Raw genomic sequence first — 19,853 nt, forward strand, 5'->3', positions numbered from 1 at the left:
TCTAAAGTTGATGTGTGCAGTACTTTGTGTTTTGCCCTCTGGTTTCTTTAATTTTTCCTCCACTGCCTTCTTTTCAGAATTGTCCCTCTTTTTGTCAGCTGGGAAACACTTTTTATCTGCCCATTTTTCTTTCTCTTTTTGTAACCTTCTTTTTCCTTCTGCAGATACTCTGCATACCTCTCTGGGTCTTTTATCATTTCCTCTCTGCATTTCTTTGATCTTATTGTTGATGATTTTGGTCTCATCTAGGGTTACAAAATGTCATGTTTAAATATAATTTACAATAGACTGGATATTTGTAATTAAATATACAGTAAACCTTGAACTTGTCTCTAACACAACACAAGGTCTTTACCGCAGCACCTAAATTTGCTGCGGTAAAGACGTGTTGCGGAAATGACATTTTTGCTAATATTGCAGCTAACTGGCAGCTAGCAAGGTCTACTACATTAGTTTTAAGTCTTAGCATCTTAATATTTCTGAATTAAACCATAATATACATTTATTTTAAAAATGTAGTTCAAAGTACAGAATTACTAAGCTGTATGGTAAGGAGACACAATAAATACTGACACAGAAAATATGATATTTACATTATATTTTTGGGATCTTGTGAGTGAGGTAGTGAGGTGGCCCAATATGTCGGCAATGTGCTCATGTGCTAATTTCTGTTTCCATAGAAACTAGACTTGTTTATCTTCGATAAAATGTCATAATAAAAACCTTTTTTCATTGTTGCGGTAAGGACTCAAAAGTGTGGGACAGGCACATTTAGTTGAAAAAATCATAAAAATTATCAGTAAATAATAAAAAGATAATAATTAAGATGTTATAAATTAATATGTGTATGAAATTTTGCCAAATTGTCATTCAGTCAGCTTATTTTACGTATCTCAACATTGTTTGGACCTATAAATGCTTCATAATTTTGTATTAAATCACATTAATCATCAATAATATTTTTTGTCAAGGTGTGTAATGACACGGTGAATATATTTATAAAAGCATCATATGACAAATTTTAACATAAATCTAAAATTTCACTGCTTCGGTGATCTCAAGTGGAAGAAGGATGAAAGCATTCTGCCATAAGTCTTTACAGCATAAACGCAAGAGAAATGCATAGAGCACTTGTTAAATAACAAAAAATCAATTCCATTTTACTCATCAAATGTTATGTGGCCTCTGGTTTTAGTCAGATGTCTTTTGGAGATATGAACTGTAAGTTCTCACTACAATGACTGACAGAACAGAGTACTCTTACTAGTTTTAAAATTCATTTATTTGTTATTCATTATGTGTTCATTGTTTCCGACATTTATCAGAATATTCCTAAAGAATTGATCATCAAAACCAAAAAGAAGTACAGTAAAGTATCCTTTATACAAGAAGTTTCGTAAATAGCATCCATACACACAAATAAGTTCACAAAAGCTACAGAAGCTAGAAACAGTCTCCAGTGTGAAAGTGACGCTAATGCACATTTGTTCAAATACAAATAAAATGTTAAATAAAAGTATTCCAAGTATTGATCATAAAAAGGTTTAAACAGTAAAAAAATCTTGTGCTTTATAAAATATGTTTGAGCAATATCACAGTGTGCTTACTATAATACTAGCCCAGTTTCAGGTGTGATTGCTTTTAAATAAATGTGCAGTAGTAAATAGGACATTAATGTAGTTACTTACATTTAAGACATAATTTGGATAGTTAGCCATTAGCACTCTTGTAACGCTGCTTGTCTTATCAAATTAAAAGGTTGAAACTAACTGTATAAAAATCAAATGGAACATAAATTACAAATCCCAAGCAAATGCTCATATCCAGCACAGCAGGTTGAGCTTCATGCACACTGCACAATCTACAACATAATAATAACTAAACTGTACCATATCAGTCCTATTTTCTTCATTTATAATTATCAATATAATAGTACACAATATTTCCATTTTTATCGTGTACACTGATAGGTCAGGAGTGCCTTCTAGTGTGTAAAAAAAGAAAAATTATTTAGTTTCTGCTCTAAATTGTTAAATAATGCATGATACATTATATTTCTCTAAGTAATTTTGAAGATATAAAAATTTTTTAAAACTTGGGATCCCACAAAGCCCCCAATAGTGTCAGTACTAAAATGTACAGATGTTTGATATTGCAGTAAATATATTATGTCAAATTATACAAATATCTCTTTTGGACAAAGATAAAAAAATAAAAAATCTCTTGATTGAAATATCATAAATACAATTACTTGCTGTTTACTTTAAATTATTATCATAGAAATTGGCTGAATTTTTCCAGTGTAACCTTTTAAATGTATTCATTAAAATTAAACTATTACTCAAAAGTTTTGAGCATTGTGCAAGAAATAAATTACATCCAGCTACATGTAAAGGACATATATATATATATATACATACACGTATGCATATGTGCTCATCATATACATGTGAAACTTAAAATATGCTTAAATGGACATTTATGATTTTTAATATTTTACATTCTGATAGATACTGAGAGCTTCTGCATTCTGGTAAATTAAGTCCACGTTGGTTCCAGTTCTTGATCGAATTATGTCATACGCACACAGGTGGAGGTAAACATATTGCTCCTGTTGTAGAAAACAGAAAAAAAAAACTGTATAAAAATATGAGTCTGAGTATGCAAACTTACTTTGGCAGTTTCTTTGTAGAACAAATGTTAACACCAGTTTTTATGTAGTATGTTTAGTATGAGTCAAGCTCAATCGATTATTTTTGTCTCATAATGCTAATTATGACAGATAATTTGGACTTGTTCCTCCTCCAAAAAAAAAAAAAAAAGCAAAAGGTCACAGTGTTTGGCTAAGTAATATATTTAAGTAGAATATCTGCATGATGTAAGCAATAAGCTTGTTAACATACAATATGAAAAAAATAGCTTATTATTGCTTTTCTATGTAACGCCTTATCCAATTTTACTCTATTACTGTTACAGCTCATCATAAATCCTACAGTGATTATTAAAACAGCTTCACAGTTAAAATAATACAATATATTCAACAGAACACTTTGGGCTTTGGGTACATCAGTGGTCCACTCCAGATGGACCATAAAGCTATCCAATCCTGACCCACTCCAACCACAAATGAAGAATGTTTCCTCTAACTTCTCAAACTTCAACAGATGCTTGTTCTGAAACTTCAGCTCCATTGTTGTTCACCCTTACCATCTGAAGCAGCTCAATCCTTCCAGCAACTAAAGAAGGCATTCACATCAACACCCATCAGCACCATAAAAAAAAAAAACTGCCTTCCAACAAGCAAGAGTATGATATTGGCAACTGGGAGCTACAGGGAGCAAGCACTCAAGAAGTGGCACCACTAGCTTTAAGATTCACACCATTATTGCAACCTGGAATCCCTCTGCGATGCAAACCTTCACCAGGCCTGGTTGCCCTTTTTCTTCTCTAGATTCCATTTAGTGATTTTCCAGGGTCTGCTCCAGAATCTATTCTTCTAGAATAAGATTAATAATCATTGCACTCCTCTCTGGGCATCCGGGGACAACCCAAAGCTTTATGCCCTTCTGCAACAAAGCACTGGTGGTGCCAACTTGGAATATGTCCAGATGATGCACGATGTCCAGAGCTTTGTCCGATTATGCCCAGGTTGTGCCATGTCCGAAGTACCTCGCAGCCTTCCAGATGGAAAGGTCCTTCCACTGCCAACCCCTCATCATCTATGGTCACATCTAGATGTGGACTTCACAACCAACCTTCCTTCCTCAGTAGTCAAACCTGTGTCCTGATTGCTACTGACTGTTTACACCTGGTTTATTTAAAGGGGTTACCCAAATCATTTGAGACTGCAGAAATACTATTCCATCTTGTCTTCTGGAACTACAGCCTACTAGAAGTCCACAATTCATATGCCAAGTCTGGAAGCTTTCTTCAAGCTGCCTGGCAATTTTTCTTCTGGCTATCATGCCTAATCTCCTGTTTCCTCTGAACTTACAGCCATCAACATCAGCAGCTCTAGAGTCACTTCCTGCCCTGGGCTGAATGTGCCCAAAACTGTCTCCAACAGCCATCCATGGGTATGACACAATTACTGGGTCCTCTACTGTGATTTTCCTGTTCTCATAAACCCTCCACATCTCAGCTGTCGACCACTAGTGCCAACTTCATGCAGCATGCTGTCTGGCATCAGAAAGGCCATTCTGATACCCTGTGATCAGACACCTCTTCCTACCAGTCCAGACAGAAAGTCTGGTTATCTTGACCCTTGAACTCTGTCTCTGGGCCCATTTTTAATTATCTAAGCACATGGTCTGAAGTGCATGGAGCATGTGCACATAGGGCATGTCTGAATCCACTTTTGCTAGTTTAACAACGGAAAACAATGGTTGGCGCAACAAGCCCTCTGTCTTCCATGCACAAAGTAATTTCCTCAATACATTGGCCCATATCTGTGGACCATCCCGGACCAACGCTGTAGGTCACTCAAGGTGACATTCTGGACCATCCCTACTCACCTTGTTCCACTGCAATCATCCCAACCATCCAGCTCATCAGGGACATGGTCAACCAGAGTGCCCACTCTCCAGTCCACTCATCAAGGACTCCATACATACTCATCACATAGTCACACACATTGTATAGTCTTACAGTACACAGAGGACTATCTGATTCCACTAGCCTTCAGTAGTGTTCTCTTCATGACTCCCTTATGGATCCACAGTGTGTACCATCATTAAAAACTGCATTATCATTGTGTCATCTTATACATCTGTCTCTGATTTCTACTGCCATTCCTGCTCCACCTGTTATTCGCCCATGGGTTCAATAAAGAATCATCTGGCTCAATCTGCTTTCTTACAGTAAGCGATTTTACAAAATTATACACATTTCTTCTCTAAAAGCTGGCTGCATTTACTTTCATTGTAAGCGCCTCACTGTAACCTCCACTTTTTTTAAAGGAGGAACAAGCTTAACTTGTACTGATCCCCAGAAAACCTTACCTCAGTCTGCACCATGAGAGGCCTGTGCATGCGCATATCATTAACAGTTCCGTAGATGTCCACCATGCTGTTTCTTTCAATCTGGAAGATCAGGTGGTCAATGGCAATGAAGGTCCCTGTTCTTCCCACACCGGCACTAAAAAAAAGTGTGAAGGTCAAAAAATAAATTAAAAGTTTAATCTAACAAATGGCAAAATTTGAAATTTGATGTTTGCATTGTACTATAAATTGATAAACGCTTGTTAATAGGAACTTACCTGCAATGCACCACAGTTGGAGAGTGACGTGAGTACTGGTCCATGTGTTCTCTGACCAGGTGTCTGAAGTCAATAAGGACTTCAGTGGTCTGTGGAACTCCATGATCCGGCCACGCCGTGAAGTGGAACTGACGTACATAGCGAGTTTCTGCTGTTTTCACCTACAGAATTAACCATATTATTATTGTAAAATATTACTGATTTAAAAATAACAACAAAAACAAATCCACTCATACTACTGAAGGAATAAATGGAGATATCAGGTGCAGGAAGTGTTGCTTTACATTTTTAGTTCTGAAGTCTCTTATGGTCCAGCTCTCCAGTTCTATCTCTGAGGTGGTTGTCACAGAGATGTTTTGATAATGATTAGTCCCAGATGGCCAGTACTTCTCACATTTCACCTGGAGAAAATGACAGAGAGCTGGTTATCTTTACTCTGAATATACATTTTCACACTTTTCAATGTGACTAATAATATTTCACAATGGTTGGTGGTGATAGCCTCGCAGGCAGCGCGCCAACATGTAATGTCATTGTGCTTTGGGCATCCCAAGATCGAGTCCCAGCTCGGGGACCTTTCCCGATCCCGTTCCTCTATCTCTCCCCCACTTTGCTTCTTGTCTAACTACTGTCCTATCGAAATAAAGACATAAAAATGCAAAATAATAATATTTCACAATGAAAACTTACTCGTCCCATCTCGTTGCATTTGGTCAGCATCACTATGGTGTAGACATTCTTCTCCCAGATCATTCTCCAGAATTCATTCACTGTGACAGGCAGCGGACCCTGAGCTGCTATAAACTCTTTTCTTGAATTATAGCCCTGTTTAAAAAAAAAGAAAGAAAGAAGAGTGAAAAACATGCTTAGACATAACCCGAAAAAACAAAAACACTTCAGAATTTTTTCTTCTGTTTATATACTCACTGGGATGTAGTTGGCATTGATGTAGTCATCAAAGGGGCTGCCGCACATTGATAACTTCACTCTTGAAGCATCATCTGTGAAGGCAAACATACAATTAGTATCATAAATTAGTTATTAATTATGAACTAAAAATGCATCTGATTTTATATAAGGTTATAAGGTTACATTAGAGGGTCATCAGTGTTGGGAACTAACTAGTTATATGTAACTAAATTACGTAATTTAATGTAATTATAATCAGTTACAGAGGAAAATTTGTAATGAAATTACAGTTACTTGGGAAAATGTTAACAATTACAAAAGAGGTTACATCTGATTTTTTTTTTTCACACACACATCCACATACTGATTTCTTTCATAAATTGCATTGACAGCTCTAAAATATGAGACAATGTTTCAGGAGTTTAGGACACAGAATAGGACACATGCTCATTCAATAACTGTTTTATTTCCTATTTGGGATTATGTATATGCTTTATTTTTTAAGATTAACTGTTTATTTCCCAAGGCATTGTTAGATGCCAGTGTTTCCTGTCATAACTATGCAAAGACTTGATTTCAAAAACAGTATCATAACTACTAAACTATTTCTTGTTATGAAACTATTTCTGTTTAACCTCAGAAAAATCGCAAAGTGAAAAGAATTATTATAATCTTAATTTAAGTGATGAAGGGTTTGAGAAGTCTGACAGTAATCAGTCTTGAGTACTACTGTAAGGTTAACCCTGCCTAGTTTACATATTTGAAAATGATTAGCAGTTGGAAACATTAGAAATTTAGAAAAGTAATCAAAATGTAATCAAATGTAATCAGTTACATTACTTTAAAGTAGAGATAGAGTTGAAATAGTTGCAACACTTATTACATTTTAAAGAGGGTAACTTGTAATTTGTAACTATTACATTTCCAAAATAACCTTCCCAACACTGATCGTCATACCTATCATGTTCTGTTATAATTTAAAGCACTCTTTTATATTTTGATCATTTTTGTCACATATTGTCTTTATACATTTCCAGTTCATTCATTTCTTGTTTTTCTTGATTTATGTTTATCACCTGTGTCTCGTTTAGATAAACATAATCCTGAGTCTACATTGAGTGTATTATCTATTCTTAATTTTAGTTTATTTCTTTAAATGTTTATTGCTTTTAAAGGGGTCATATTATGCTGTTTTAAAGATCATTATTTGGTGTAACAGAATATGTTGACATGCTTTAATGTTCACAAACCACATTATTTTTCAAATACTGTACATTATTGTAGGTCCTCTATGCCCCGCCTCTCTCAAACGGGTCGTTTTCTACAAAGCCCCTCGTTCCGACAAGCACAGTCTGCTCTGATTGGCCAGCTGACACAGTGCATTGTGATTGGCTAAACACCACAAGCACGCTTTGGAAATAATTTTACCATAATCGCAAGCTTCAGCTTTCAAGTTAGTTTTATCAGTTCAAGCCCAAGAGAGTCATGTGACAGAGACAGTGATGATGTTCATATGTGTTTGCAGACAAGCTGCGGTTAAGACGTTTTCTGACAGGCTGTACACTCCGCTGTGATGTGACCCTGTTCCCCTCTCTCTCTCACACACACACACGACACGTTACGCACAAAACTCGGCATTTGAACAGTCAATAGCAAATACTTGAACTAATAACAAAACATATTTACAGTCGCTGATTCATAAGTGCCAGATTGTTATAGCAAAATCAGAATTGACCCCTTTTTTTTTTTGGAGATAGCCTTCGTGCATAGCCAGCCTTGTACCCTCCTAGGTTCACGAAACTGTCGTCCATAAAATGTGTCGCACAAATTCGAACATTTGGGTTGTGCTGTTGTGTTGTAAACAAATCTTAACCAATTATTTAATTGCATCCACTTTCAGAAGGCCAAATAAAGTGCTTTTGCTTTTGCATAGAAACACGCAGCGTCTCCCTGACATAGCTGCATCAACATTACTGCGGTTACTGAAACCACAGTCTTCTTTCTTTGCGTAAACATTTGGGCAGCAAATATTTCCACATTGTGACGTAGACATGTGGGGGTGAGTTTGAATGAGCTGTTTTAGGGGGGCGTGGACGAGTCTTAACTTTTATAAAGAATATATCTTTGGGTTTGAGACTTTAGTCTTTGCAACTTCAGGGATCTTATCTATGCACAAACAGCTTGTAACACTCCAAAGAGAAAGGAAAACTTGAAATCGCATCATATGACCCCTTTAAACATTTTAACTTTTGGCCCTCCAGTGGTTAACAAAATTAACTATGCATCTTGCAGGAGAACATTATTTTGGTTGTGCTTTGGCTCTGCGCCTCAGGAAATGAACTGAAAATGTACACCTTTTAGTACATGCAACAGTCAGTCTACTCACAAGGTAGCACATTGCTGTAACGGTTCTTCGGCTTGTTTTCAATAGCCAGGGCAGTGTTTTTGGACTGTGCCGTTCCAACAGTTTTCAACTCCTGCAACAACACAGCACTACTTTAGGACTAGAACACTAATTTCTATATGAATTTCTGTGACAAGTCCTGAGTAAAACTGTTTGATAATATTGTCATAGGAAGAAGTGTCTAAATAAAGAAAAAAAAATATATATGTTTGTGTTTCTCATACCTCATACTCTTCAGCAAAACCACAGTTGGAATCTGCATGCTTCTGATTAAAGTACTCTTCATAATCTTCTATTCTCAAAGCAATATCACTGTGTGCCATAAAAAAAATAAAAAAACGTAAAAAATATACAATAAAGTGTAAAGAATCATGTTTCCACATTAAAAATTAATAGATTAATAATAAAACAGTTACTTACATTTTATTGCTGGAAATAGAAGGAAAAATTAATACATTAACAATTTAAAGTTTTGTCAAATAAATATTCAACTATAAACATATCAAACAAAATTACCTAATGGTGTGTACAGGGATATCAGGACATTGTTTTTTGGTTTGTCTGGAACAGAGAGTAGTAAAGAAATGTTACTAAAATGAATCTGAAAGACTCCTGTATCTTGAGCTCTATCCAGTAGTTACTTCTCTGATGACACTAGCAACTCACCTTCTTGAATAGAAGAAGAGAATGAGAGTTATGATGATGAGAAAACAGATCACTGCCAAAACTACGCCAACAATCATTGGAGTGGTATCCGGGGGATTGTAAGGGGAATCTACATGAGAATACGATAAGTGTTATTATATTATTAAACATGTTCCCGATGAAGAAAAAGCAGTAATGTATTTACAGTTTTTATCAGAATAAAACCTTGTTTATTAAATTATCCAGATCAAAAAGTTGATATGCATGTATACACTGAGATGCAATAGATTATCCTTAAAAAAAAACACATTATCTGTTTTACATCATTTTCTGATGGAGCTAACATTGATTGTCACAACATGATATTAAAAGTTATTGTGGGAGTTTTGTACAAAGAGGAAAAGGACAGATATTTGATCATTTTACATACTGGTAGATTGTATGATGCAGACAGTTTCTCCTTCTGTTGATTTATCTGCTGCCACAGCAGTGATGCAGAATGTGTAATTGACTCCAGCAGTCAGACCAGTGATGTTATAGGAAGTGCTAGTAGTTTTATTTGTTTCTTTATAAGTCGTCCTTTTCTCATCGGTCCATTGCATTCTAAAAAAATCTCTTTTTCCAGCTGGTTCATACCATGTCAGAAACACAGATGATGTTGTGATGTTGTTTGCTGTGAGATTCCTGATCACATCTGGCTCTGTGTGGGGAAAAGAAAAATAAATGAGTTGGTGAAAGTGAGAATTATAATTATACAATTACATGGCATTTGTACACTGTAAAAAAAAAAGAAAGAAAAGTTGAGCAAACTTAAATTTTTTAGGCTACCAGCTTCAGCAGATTTTTGAGTTTTCTCAACTTGTTGTTTTAAGTTTATACAACAAAAAGTTCTGAATCTCCTACAAAAATAAGTTGAGAGAACTGAAAAATCTGCAAAAAGCTGGTTGGTTCAACTTTCTTTTTTTTTTTTTACAGTGTAGTTACACCAGAATTTGTGAGAATCAAATGTACACTGTACAATTTTCCGTCCAAAAATGAGATGTTGTCAAGGCATCAAGCTTAATAGGTTATGACAATAAAACCATATCCAATGTGTACAACTAAGAGCATGCAACAGCACTTTAGTTTAGGGACAAATTCTCACGTTTAAGTAGTTGCTTATTAACTAGCATATTGGCTGTTTATTAGTGCACATATTAAGGCCTTATTCTGCATGACCACATTTTGGATCCTTTAATCCTCCAACCCCATACCTAAACTTTACAACTACCTCAATAACTATTAGTAAGCAGCAAATTATGAGTTTATTGAGGCAAAATACGTAGTTAATGGTGGGAATTGGTCCCCAGAGTGTGAGTCAGTTTGTTTAAACATTCTATTTAGCAAAGAACAGATAATTTATAATTTTACATACTGGTATAGTTTGAGAGGCAGAACGTATTGCCTTCTGTTGATTTATCTGCTGCCACAGCAGTGATGCAGAATGTGTAATTGACTCCAGCAGTCAGACCAGCGATTTTATACTCTGTGTTATTGGTTATTGTATGGTTGGATGTTTTAACATCAGTCCAATTAAGGTGAAAGAAAGCTCTCTTTCCCGCTGGCTCATCCCATCTCAGAAACACAGATGATGTTGTGATTTCAGTCATTTTGGGTATACCGATCACACCTGGCTCTGTGAGGGGAGAGAAGAGCAATTCATACATGTTGATGAAAGGGGAATTAAATAAAGTATGACTGTAAATATGAGTAAATATGAATGGTGCAATTATGAATTGATAAAACAATGGAAATAAGGCCAGAACTCAGTCTGGTGTATTAAGATGTTGCTGTACAGTTTTCTGATCAATGCATGTAAATATGAGATGCTTTCAAGGATGAAGGTTCAGCAGATTCATTCAGATTAAACATCCAATCAGAGCTCTTACTGGTATACAGTGAAATCTGATTGGCTCTTCCCTCGGTCACATGATCAGCTGCAACTACAAACACTCTGAATGTGTACTGTGCTCCAGGAATCAGATCATTTATTTTGATGGAGGTGTTTTCAGTAGTCACATTCTTATCTTCATATTCTACACGGTAACTGGAGCTTTGACCGTCTGGTTTAGTCCAGTTTAGTAAGACAGAGGATGTTGTGATTTCAACAGCTGTGAGGTTCATGATGACGTCAGGCTCTGCAAGTGAAAAATAACAGACATTCAGGGATTAAAATGTGAATGCTAAAATCCTAATGTTGTCAAGATTTATATATATATATATATATATATATATATATATATATATATATATATATATATGTATATATATGAAATGAATCAGTCAATAATATGAGTATCTGGCTAGAGAAATCAGGAAATATTTAATTGAAAAACATACTAGTATATTTTGAGGTAACCACTGATTCTCCTTCTGTTGATTTTTCTGCTGCTATAGCTGTGATGATAAATGTATAATTGACTCCAGCAGTCAGACCAGTGATGTTACAGGAGGTGTTATAAGTTGTTGAACTTCTGTTTGTTTTATCACCCGTCCACTGAATTTTAAAGAAAGATCTATTTCCAACTGGTTCTTCCCATGTCAGAAACACAGAAGATGTTGTGATTTCAGACACTGTTAGATTTATGATCATATTTGGCTCTGTTTGGGGAGAGAAGAGCATATTTTTACAATCAGGACAAAAGTTAAATACAAAAACATTTGGGGGAAATGTCAACTGGCGGGACAAAATAACTAACAATAGACTAAAAAGGGGGAAGGGATCATTCTTATAACATTGTAGCAGAAAACAGATATTTTATAGTTTTACATATACTCACTAATATATAGCAAGAAAAATAGATTTTTTTTATTCTACATACTAGTGAATTGTGAGATGCAGACAGTTTCTCCTTCTGTTGATTGATCTGCTGCCACAGCAGTGATGCAGAATGTGTAATTGACCCCAGCAGTCAGACCAGTGATGTTATAGGAAGTGTTAGAAGTTTCTGTTGTATTTGCGTTAGTCTTCTCATCAGTCCATTTGAGTTTAAAGAAAGATCTATTTCCAGCTGGTTCAACCCAAGTCAGAAACACAGATGAGGTTGTGATTTTAGACACGTTGAGATTCCTGATCGCATCCGGCTCTGTGTACAGCAGAAAAGAACAATTCACAAATGACTTTTGAGTTCTTGTTTGTTTGTAACATATGGTATAGTTCAGCAATATCAATCAAGGAAGAAGAGTACTGTTTTCCCGAATGTTAGCACGACTGCAAATGTAATTCTGATTTTATGCAATTAAAAAAAAGCTATTAACTGACTTACATTACAGAACAGTATTTCTGATTTGCTCTATATCGCCAAAACAGCTCCAAATATGTAGTGTCTATTAAGTGCAAATAGGCCACCTTGTTAGCGGAGGCTATTTAGAGTAACTGTACCCACCAATGTCTACTTGCAATAGAAATCATTACAAAAGACGCATATTCAACAACACCAGCAGTGGCGTAGGGAGACTCTTGATGATAACTTCTAAAGCGATCGACGCAAGTTTGAATCTGCCTTTTGCCAAACTCGTTCAACTCACATTCTTTTCCCTTTTCCCATCACATATCAGATCGGAAAGGCGTTTATTTTCAGTAAAGTGCCTCAGGTATATATAGTGTTTATAGGGTATAGCTGTAGGGTTAGGTGTAGGGCTTTATTGACCCAGCCGACATCCATTAATAATTTCAATAAAGATTATAATCTACACTCAATATGTTATCATCTCATACTGTTTTATAATGTAGGCTACTACAACTCTGAGGTGCAACTATCCACTACTATTTATCCACTAATATTATTAAGTATAAATACAGCATCTTCTACTGCACTTATTACAAATAAAATAATACTTTTTAAAAACTGTAAATATAATCTCTTTATTTATAAAATACTCTTTATTTATTAAATACTATTCATGAGTTCGTGTGCCCATATAATCTTAGCATTAGTGGTAAACAGATTTGGCTTCATGTCTGCAATGGAGGGCTCAGAGAGACTATTCTGCTCGAGCTCTGATAGCCCCCTATAGACAGAAAGATAAATAAATAAATATGTATGCATAAAAGGAGGAGATGGGGAGGAGGAGGTATGCCGAAAGAACTAACAAAGAAAGTGGTAAAAGGCTGTCTTTTATACTTGGATATTAATTGGAAGATTAGATTTTTTAAAAATCCCGAGCAGAAGAGTTGCGTGTCTGTGAGCAACACAGTGCTGTTTGGTTCCTGGTCCCGCATTTTGAACCCACTGGCCGAGCGAATGATTCAATTACATTCATAAAATGACTTGCTTCATTCCTTAAATTCCTTAAAAAAACTCTGAATCATGGAAATGTGTCTTTTTTTTTTAAAACGAATCCCAAGCCATTTCATGTTGACGTCAACATGAAATATTCATAGTAAATCACCCCCTCCCCCTCCCACGTTAAGGGTGAAAAGGTTCTCTCTGGTGCACCATACTCTCATTGAAATATAATGCTCAGGCGGAAACATTCCTGGCTGTTCCACTCTAAGGCCCCTGAATGCCGACGTACTCTCATACCACCTTGGTGCCTCCACACCAACCGTGATTTTTTTGTTTTTTTTTCTCCCTTTCTAAGAGGAATTCGTTATTTAATTTCTACTTATTTATTCAATTATTTCTCTCTCTCTCTCTCTCTCTCTATCTTTTATTTATTTATAAAAAAAAAAAATTGTATTGGTTCAGTTATTTTTTTCTATCTTTATTTTACTTTCTTTCATGTTTTGTATTTAATGGTATAGTCTAAGTATGTTTTGTCTTATGTACTGCTTTAAAAAAAAAAAAGAAACATTAGCTTATTGCCCGCCCACTTGTTGCACACACAGGCCCGGGAAAACGTCTTAGGTTATGTATGTAACCCTCGTTCCCTGAAGGAGGGAACGGCGACGTCACGTTGGATGACCGACAAAATTGGGATCTCACAGAGAGACCAAACCACTTTGAGTGTAACTAAACGAGCCAATGGACATTGGCATGCGATCATTGCATCCAGCTGCCGCTGATCACAGCGTGAGCATAACAGGCAGCAGGTGCACCGCATTAATTCATGCTTTCGCTGAGGAGCCGAGCCGGTGACTCGGCAACTCAGCAGTGGTACAGCGACTGTGGCGACAGGACGTGACGTCTCTGTTCCCTCCTTCAGGGAACGAGGGTTACATACGTAACCGAGACGTTCCCTTTCAGTCGGTCATTCCGAGTCACGTCGGATGACCGACGAAATAGGGATCCCTACCAAAGCGCCACAGAAGCTGCCCCTTCCAGTGCCCTGTGTAGGCCTCCTGATCCTTCCTATAAGGCAGACGATAGGACTGGGCTCTACACAGAGAAGGTCAACTACTGTTGTTCCTTGAGCAACCCACCAGTAGGACTTGGATAACACTGGGAAGCATGCCCTTCCGCTTGGAAGAGGCACACTGCGGAGACACCTCCTCCCAGAGGGGGTTAAGTGACATTTAGACATGTGAAGTAACCCCGTAGGGCCCTATAGCACATGGAAGTCTCTTAGATGGCTTAGGCTGCATCATTAGAGATGGCAGAACGTGGTCTGCCAGGGGAAACACGGCTCTAATAAGCATACCATGGGATGCACATATGGGATCCCGACAGGATCTCTCATATGGGCACTAGCCTCACACCAGATTTCAAGAATTCATTGGCTGAAAGGCCTGGCGCCGGATGCTCCGCCACGTCCGGACGCCGGAGTGCTGGAGGACTCGACAGGGTTTGCCTGGTTAAGGAACTCTCTGGAGAATTAGGCGTAAGGACGCCACAAGCCAACTCTGAGCCGGGCCTCTCAGTGCCACTACCCGTTTGAGGTGAGAACACAGGAGGAAACCGGTTAGACACGTAGGCTATAAAACCTAGCGAACGTGTTGGGAGTCGCCCAACCTGCAGCTCTACAGATGTCTGTTAGCGAGGCACCACGAGCCAGCGCCCAGGACGATACGACACCCCTAGTGGAGTGAGGACGCAACCTGAGCGGGCAGGGCACACCTTGTGCTTCATAGGCCAAGGTGATGGCATCCACTATCCAGTGGGCCATCCTCTGCTTGAAGAAAGCCTTCCCCTTCTGCTGTCCTCCGTAACAGTCAAAGAGCTGTTCTGAGGTCCAGAAGCTAAAGCTAGGGCTGGGTCTGCCTCCTCCAGGGGCAGTGCTTGCAAGTTCACTACCTGGTCCCTGACACATTATCTGTTTTACATAATTTTCTGATGGAGCTAACATTGATAGTCACAACATTATATTAAAAGTTATTGTGGGAATTTTGTACAAAGACGAAAAGGACAGATATTTGATAATTTTACATACTGGTAGATTGTATGGTGCAGACAGTTTCTCCTTCTGTAGATTTATCTGCTGCCACAGCAGTGACGCAGAATGTGTAATTGACTCCAGCAGTCAGACCAGTGATGTTATAGGAAGTGCTAGTAGTTTTATTTGTTTCTTTATAAGTCGTCCTTTTCTCATCGGTCCAGTGAATTCTAAAAAAATCTCTTTTTCCAGCTGGTTCATACCATGTCAGAAACACAGATGATGTTGTGATGTTGTTTGCTGTGAGATTCCTGATCACATCTGGCTCTGTGTGGGGAAAAGAAAAATAAATGAGTTGGTGAAAGTGAGAATTATAATTATACAATTACATGGCATTTGTACACTGTAAAAAAAAAAGAAAGAAAAGTTGAGCAAACTTAACATTTTTAGGCAACCAGCTTCAGCAGATTTTTGAGTTTTCTCAACTTGTTGTTTTAAGTTTATACAACAAAAAGTGGAGAATCTCCTACAAAAATAAGTTGAGAGAACTGAAAAATCTGCAAAAAGCTGGTTGCCTTAAAATTTTAAGTTGGTTCAACTTTTTTTTTTTTTTTTTACAGTGTAGTTACACCAGAATTTGTGAGAATCAAATGTACACTGTACAATTTTCCATTCAAAAATGAGATGTTGTCAAGGCATCAAGCTTACTAGGTTATGACAATAAAACCATATCCAATGTGTACAACTAAGAGCATGCAACAGCACTTTAGTTTAGGGACAAATTCTCACGTTTAAGTAGTTGCTTATTAACTAGCATATTGGCTGTTTATTAGTGCACATATTAAGGCCTTATTCTGCATGACCACATTTTGGATCCTTTAATCCAACCCCATACCCAAACTTTACAACTACCTCAATAACTATTAGTAAGCAGCAAATTATGAGTTTATTGAGGCAAAAGTCGTAGTTAATGGTGGGAATTGGTCCCTAGAGTGTGACTGAAAACATATGTTATAGGTTCCTTACATAAAAACAAGTAGATGCTAATGAAATTATATTAGTAGAAAAAAAGGTTGGGTCAGTTTGTTTAAACATTCTATTTAGCAAAGAACAGATAATTTATAATTTTACATACTGGTATAGTTTGAGAGGCAGAACGTATGGCCTTCTGTTGATTTATCTGCTGCCACAGCAGTGATGCAGAATGTGTAATTGACTCCAGCAGTCAGACCAGCGATTTTATACTCTGTGTTATTGGTTATTGTATGGTTGGATGTTTTAACATCAGTCCAATTAAGGTGAAAGAAAGCTCTCTTTCCCGCTGGCTCATCCCATCTCAGAAACACAGATGATGTTGTGATTTCAGTCATTTTGGGTATACCGATCACACCTGGCTCTGTGAGGGGAGAGAAGAGCAATTCATACATGTTGATGAAAGGGGAATTAAATAAAGTATGACTGTAAATATGAGTAAGTATGAATGGTGCAATTATGAATTGATAAAACAATGGAAATAAGGCCAGAACTCAGTCTGGTGTATTAAGATGTTGCTGTACAGTTTTCTGATCAATGCATGTAAATATGAGATGCTTTCAAGGATGAAGGTTCAGCAGATTCATTCAGATTAAACATCCAATCAGAGCTCTTACTGGTATACAGTGAAATCTGATTGGCTCTTCCCTTGGTCACATGATCAGCTGCAACTGCAAACACTCTGAAAGTGTACTGTGCTCCAGGAATCAGATCATTTATTTTGATGGAGGTGTTTTCAGTAGTCACATTCTTATCTTCATATTCTACACGATAACGGAAGCTTTGACCGTCTGGTTTAGTCCAGTTTAGTAAGACAGAGGATGTTGTGATTTCAACAGCTGTGAGGTTCATGATGACGTCAGGCTCTGCAAGTGAAAAATAACAGACATTCAGGGATTAAAATGTGAATGCTGAAATCCTAATGTAGTCAAGATTTATATATATATATATATATATATATATATATATATATGAAATGAATCAGTCAATAATATGAGTATCTGGCTAGAGAAATCAGGAAATATTTAATTGGAAAACATACTAGTATATTTTGAGGTAACCACTGATTCTCCTTCTGTTGATTTGTCTGCTGCTATAGCTGTGATGATAAATGTATAATTGACTCCAGCAGTCAGACCAGTGATGTTACAGGAGGTGTTATAAGTTGTTGAACTTCTGTTTGTTTTATCACCCGTCCACTGAATTTTAAAGAAAGATCTATTTCCAACTGGTTCTTCCCATGTCAGAAACACAGAAGATGTTGTGATTTCAGACACTGTTAGATTTATGATCATATTTGGCTCTGTTTGGGGAGAGAAGAGCATATTTTTACAATCAGGACAAAAGTTAAATATAAAAACATATGGGGGAAATGTCAACTGGCGGGACAAAATAACTAACAATAGACTAAAAAGGGGGAAGGGATCATTCTTATAACATTGTAGCAGAAAACAGATATTTTAGTTTTACATATACTCACTAATATATAGCAAGAAAAATTGATTTTTTTTATTCTACATACTAGTGAATTGTGAGATGCAGACAGTTTCTCCTTCTGTTGATTGATCTGCTGCCACAGCAGTGTTGCAGAATGTGTAATTGACCCCAGCAGTCAGACCAGTGATGTTATAGGAAGTGTTAGAAGTTTCTGTTGTATTTGCGTTAGTCTTCTCATCAGTCCATTTGAGTTTAAAGAAAGATCTATTTCCAGCTGGTTCAACCCAAGTCAGAAACACAGATGAGGTTGTGATTTTAGACACGTTGAGATTCCTGATCGCATCCGGCTCTGTGTACAGCAGAAAAGAACAATTCACAAATGACTTTTGAGTTCTTGTTTTTTTGTAACATATGGTATAGTTCAGCAATATCAATCAAGGAAGAAGAGTACTGTTTTCCCGAATGTTAGCACGACTGCAAATGTAATTCTGATTTTATGCAATTAAAAAAAAGCTATTAACTGACTTACATTACAGAACAGTATTTCTGATTTGCTCTATATCGCCAAAACAGTTCCAAATATGTAGTGTCTATTAAGTGCAAATAGGCCACCTTGTTAAGTAAGTAAGTAAGTAAGTAAGTCGTGACGCATTGTCAAGTATGGTGACCCATACTCGAAATTGGTGCTCTGCGTTTAACCCATCCAAGTGCACACACACAGCAGTGAGTAGTGAACAAATGCGCACACACACACACACACACACACACACCGTGAACACACACCCGGAGCAGTGGGCAGCCATGCTGCAGCGCCCGGGGAGCAGTTGGGGGTTCGGTGCCTTGCTCAAGGGCACCTCAGTCGTGGTATTGAGGGTGGAAAGAGCGCTGGACATTCACTCCCACCACCTACAATCCCTGCCGGCCGGGGACTCGAACCCACAACCTTTCGATTACGAGTCCGACTCTCTAACCATTAGGCCACGACTTCCCCGCAGAGGCTATTTAGAGTAACTGTACCCACCAATGTCTACTTGCAATAGAAATCATTACAAAATACGCATATTCAACAACACCAGCAGTGGCGTAGGGAGACTCTTGATGATAACTTCTAAAGCGATCGACGCAAGTTTGAATCTGCCTTTTGCCAAACTCGTTCAACTCACATTCTTTTCCCTTTTCCCATCACATATCAGATCGGAAAGGCGTTTATTTTCAGTAAAGTGCCTCAGGTATATATAGTGTTTATAGGGTATAGCTGTAGGGTTAGGTGTAGGGCTTTATTGACCCAGCCGACATCCATTAATAATTTCAATAAAGATTATAATCTACACTCAATATGTTATCATCTCATACTGTTTTATAATGTAGGCTACTACAACTCTGAGGTGCAACTATCCACTACTATTTATCCACTAATATTATTAAGTATAAATACAGCATCTTCTACTGCACTTATTACAAATAAAATAATACTTTTTAAAAACTGTAAATATAATCTCTTTATTTATAAAATACTCTTTATTTATTAAATACTATTCATGAGTTCGTGTGCCCATATAATCTTAGCATTAGTGGTAAACAGATTTGGCTTCATGTCTGCAATGGAGGGCTCAGAGAGACTATTCTGCTCGAGCTCTGATAGCCCCCTATAGACAGAAAGATAAATAAATAAATATGTATGCATAAAAGGAGGAGATGGGGAGGAGGAGGGATGCCGAAAGAACTAACAAAGAAAGTGGTAAAAGGCTGTCTTTTATACTTGGATATTAATTGGAAGATTAGATTTTTTAAAAATCCCGAGCAGAAGAGTTGCGTGTCTGTGAGCAACACAGTGCTGTTTGGTTCCTGGTCCCGCATTTTGAACCCACTGGCCGA

General features: G+C 37.2%; 1 protein-coding gene across 1 annotated transcript in view; it reads right to left on the reverse strand.

The window, feature by feature from the left end:
• Positions 1-1,262: 1,262 nt before the first annotated feature.
• Positions 1,263-19,853, reverse strand: part of LOC306866890 (receptor-type tyrosine-protein phosphatase beta-like) — an 88,325-nt gene continuing 69,734 nt past the window's right edge. The window contains exons 31-50 of the mRNA XM_079412314.1: positions 18,064-18,327; positions 17,584-17,844; positions 17,159-17,407; positions 16,645-16,905; positions 15,567-15,836; positions 12,077-12,340; positions 11,595-11,855; positions 11,144-11,392; positions 10,630-10,890; positions 9,646-9,915; positions 9,237-9,345; positions 9,087-9,131; positions 8,795-8,882; positions 8,553-8,643; positions 6,185-6,258; positions 5,948-6,082; positions 5,542-5,658; positions 5,258-5,418; positions 5,001-5,136; positions 1,263-2,611 (exon numbers count right to left, since the gene is read on the reverse strand). Of these exons, the coding sequence (XP_079268440.1) occupies positions 2,489-2,611; positions 5,001-5,136; positions 5,258-5,418; positions 5,542-5,658; positions 5,948-6,082; positions 6,185-6,258; positions 8,553-8,643; positions 8,795-8,882; positions 9,087-9,131; positions 9,237-9,345; positions 9,646-9,915; positions 10,630-10,890; positions 11,144-11,392; positions 11,595-11,855; positions 12,077-12,340; positions 15,567-15,836; positions 16,645-16,905; positions 17,159-17,407; positions 17,584-17,844; positions 18,064-18,327 (3,689 nt within the window). The 3' untranslated portion in view covers positions 1,263-2,488. The remainder of the gene's footprint in view (positions 2,612-5,000; positions 5,137-5,257; positions 5,419-5,541; positions 5,659-5,947; positions 6,083-6,184; positions 6,259-8,552; positions 8,644-8,794; positions 8,883-9,086; positions 9,132-9,236; positions 9,346-9,645; positions 9,916-10,629; positions 10,891-11,143; positions 11,393-11,594; positions 11,856-12,076; positions 12,341-15,566; positions 15,837-16,644; positions 16,906-17,158; positions 17,408-17,583; positions 17,845-18,063; positions 18,328-19,853) is intronic.

The sequence above is a fragment of the Barbus barbus genome (genome assembly GCF_936440315.1).
Source record: "Barbus barbus genome assembly, chromosome: 48".
Taxonomy (NCBI): domain Eukaryota; kingdom Metazoa; phylum Chordata; class Actinopteri; order Cypriniformes; family Cyprinidae; genus Barbus; species Barbus barbus.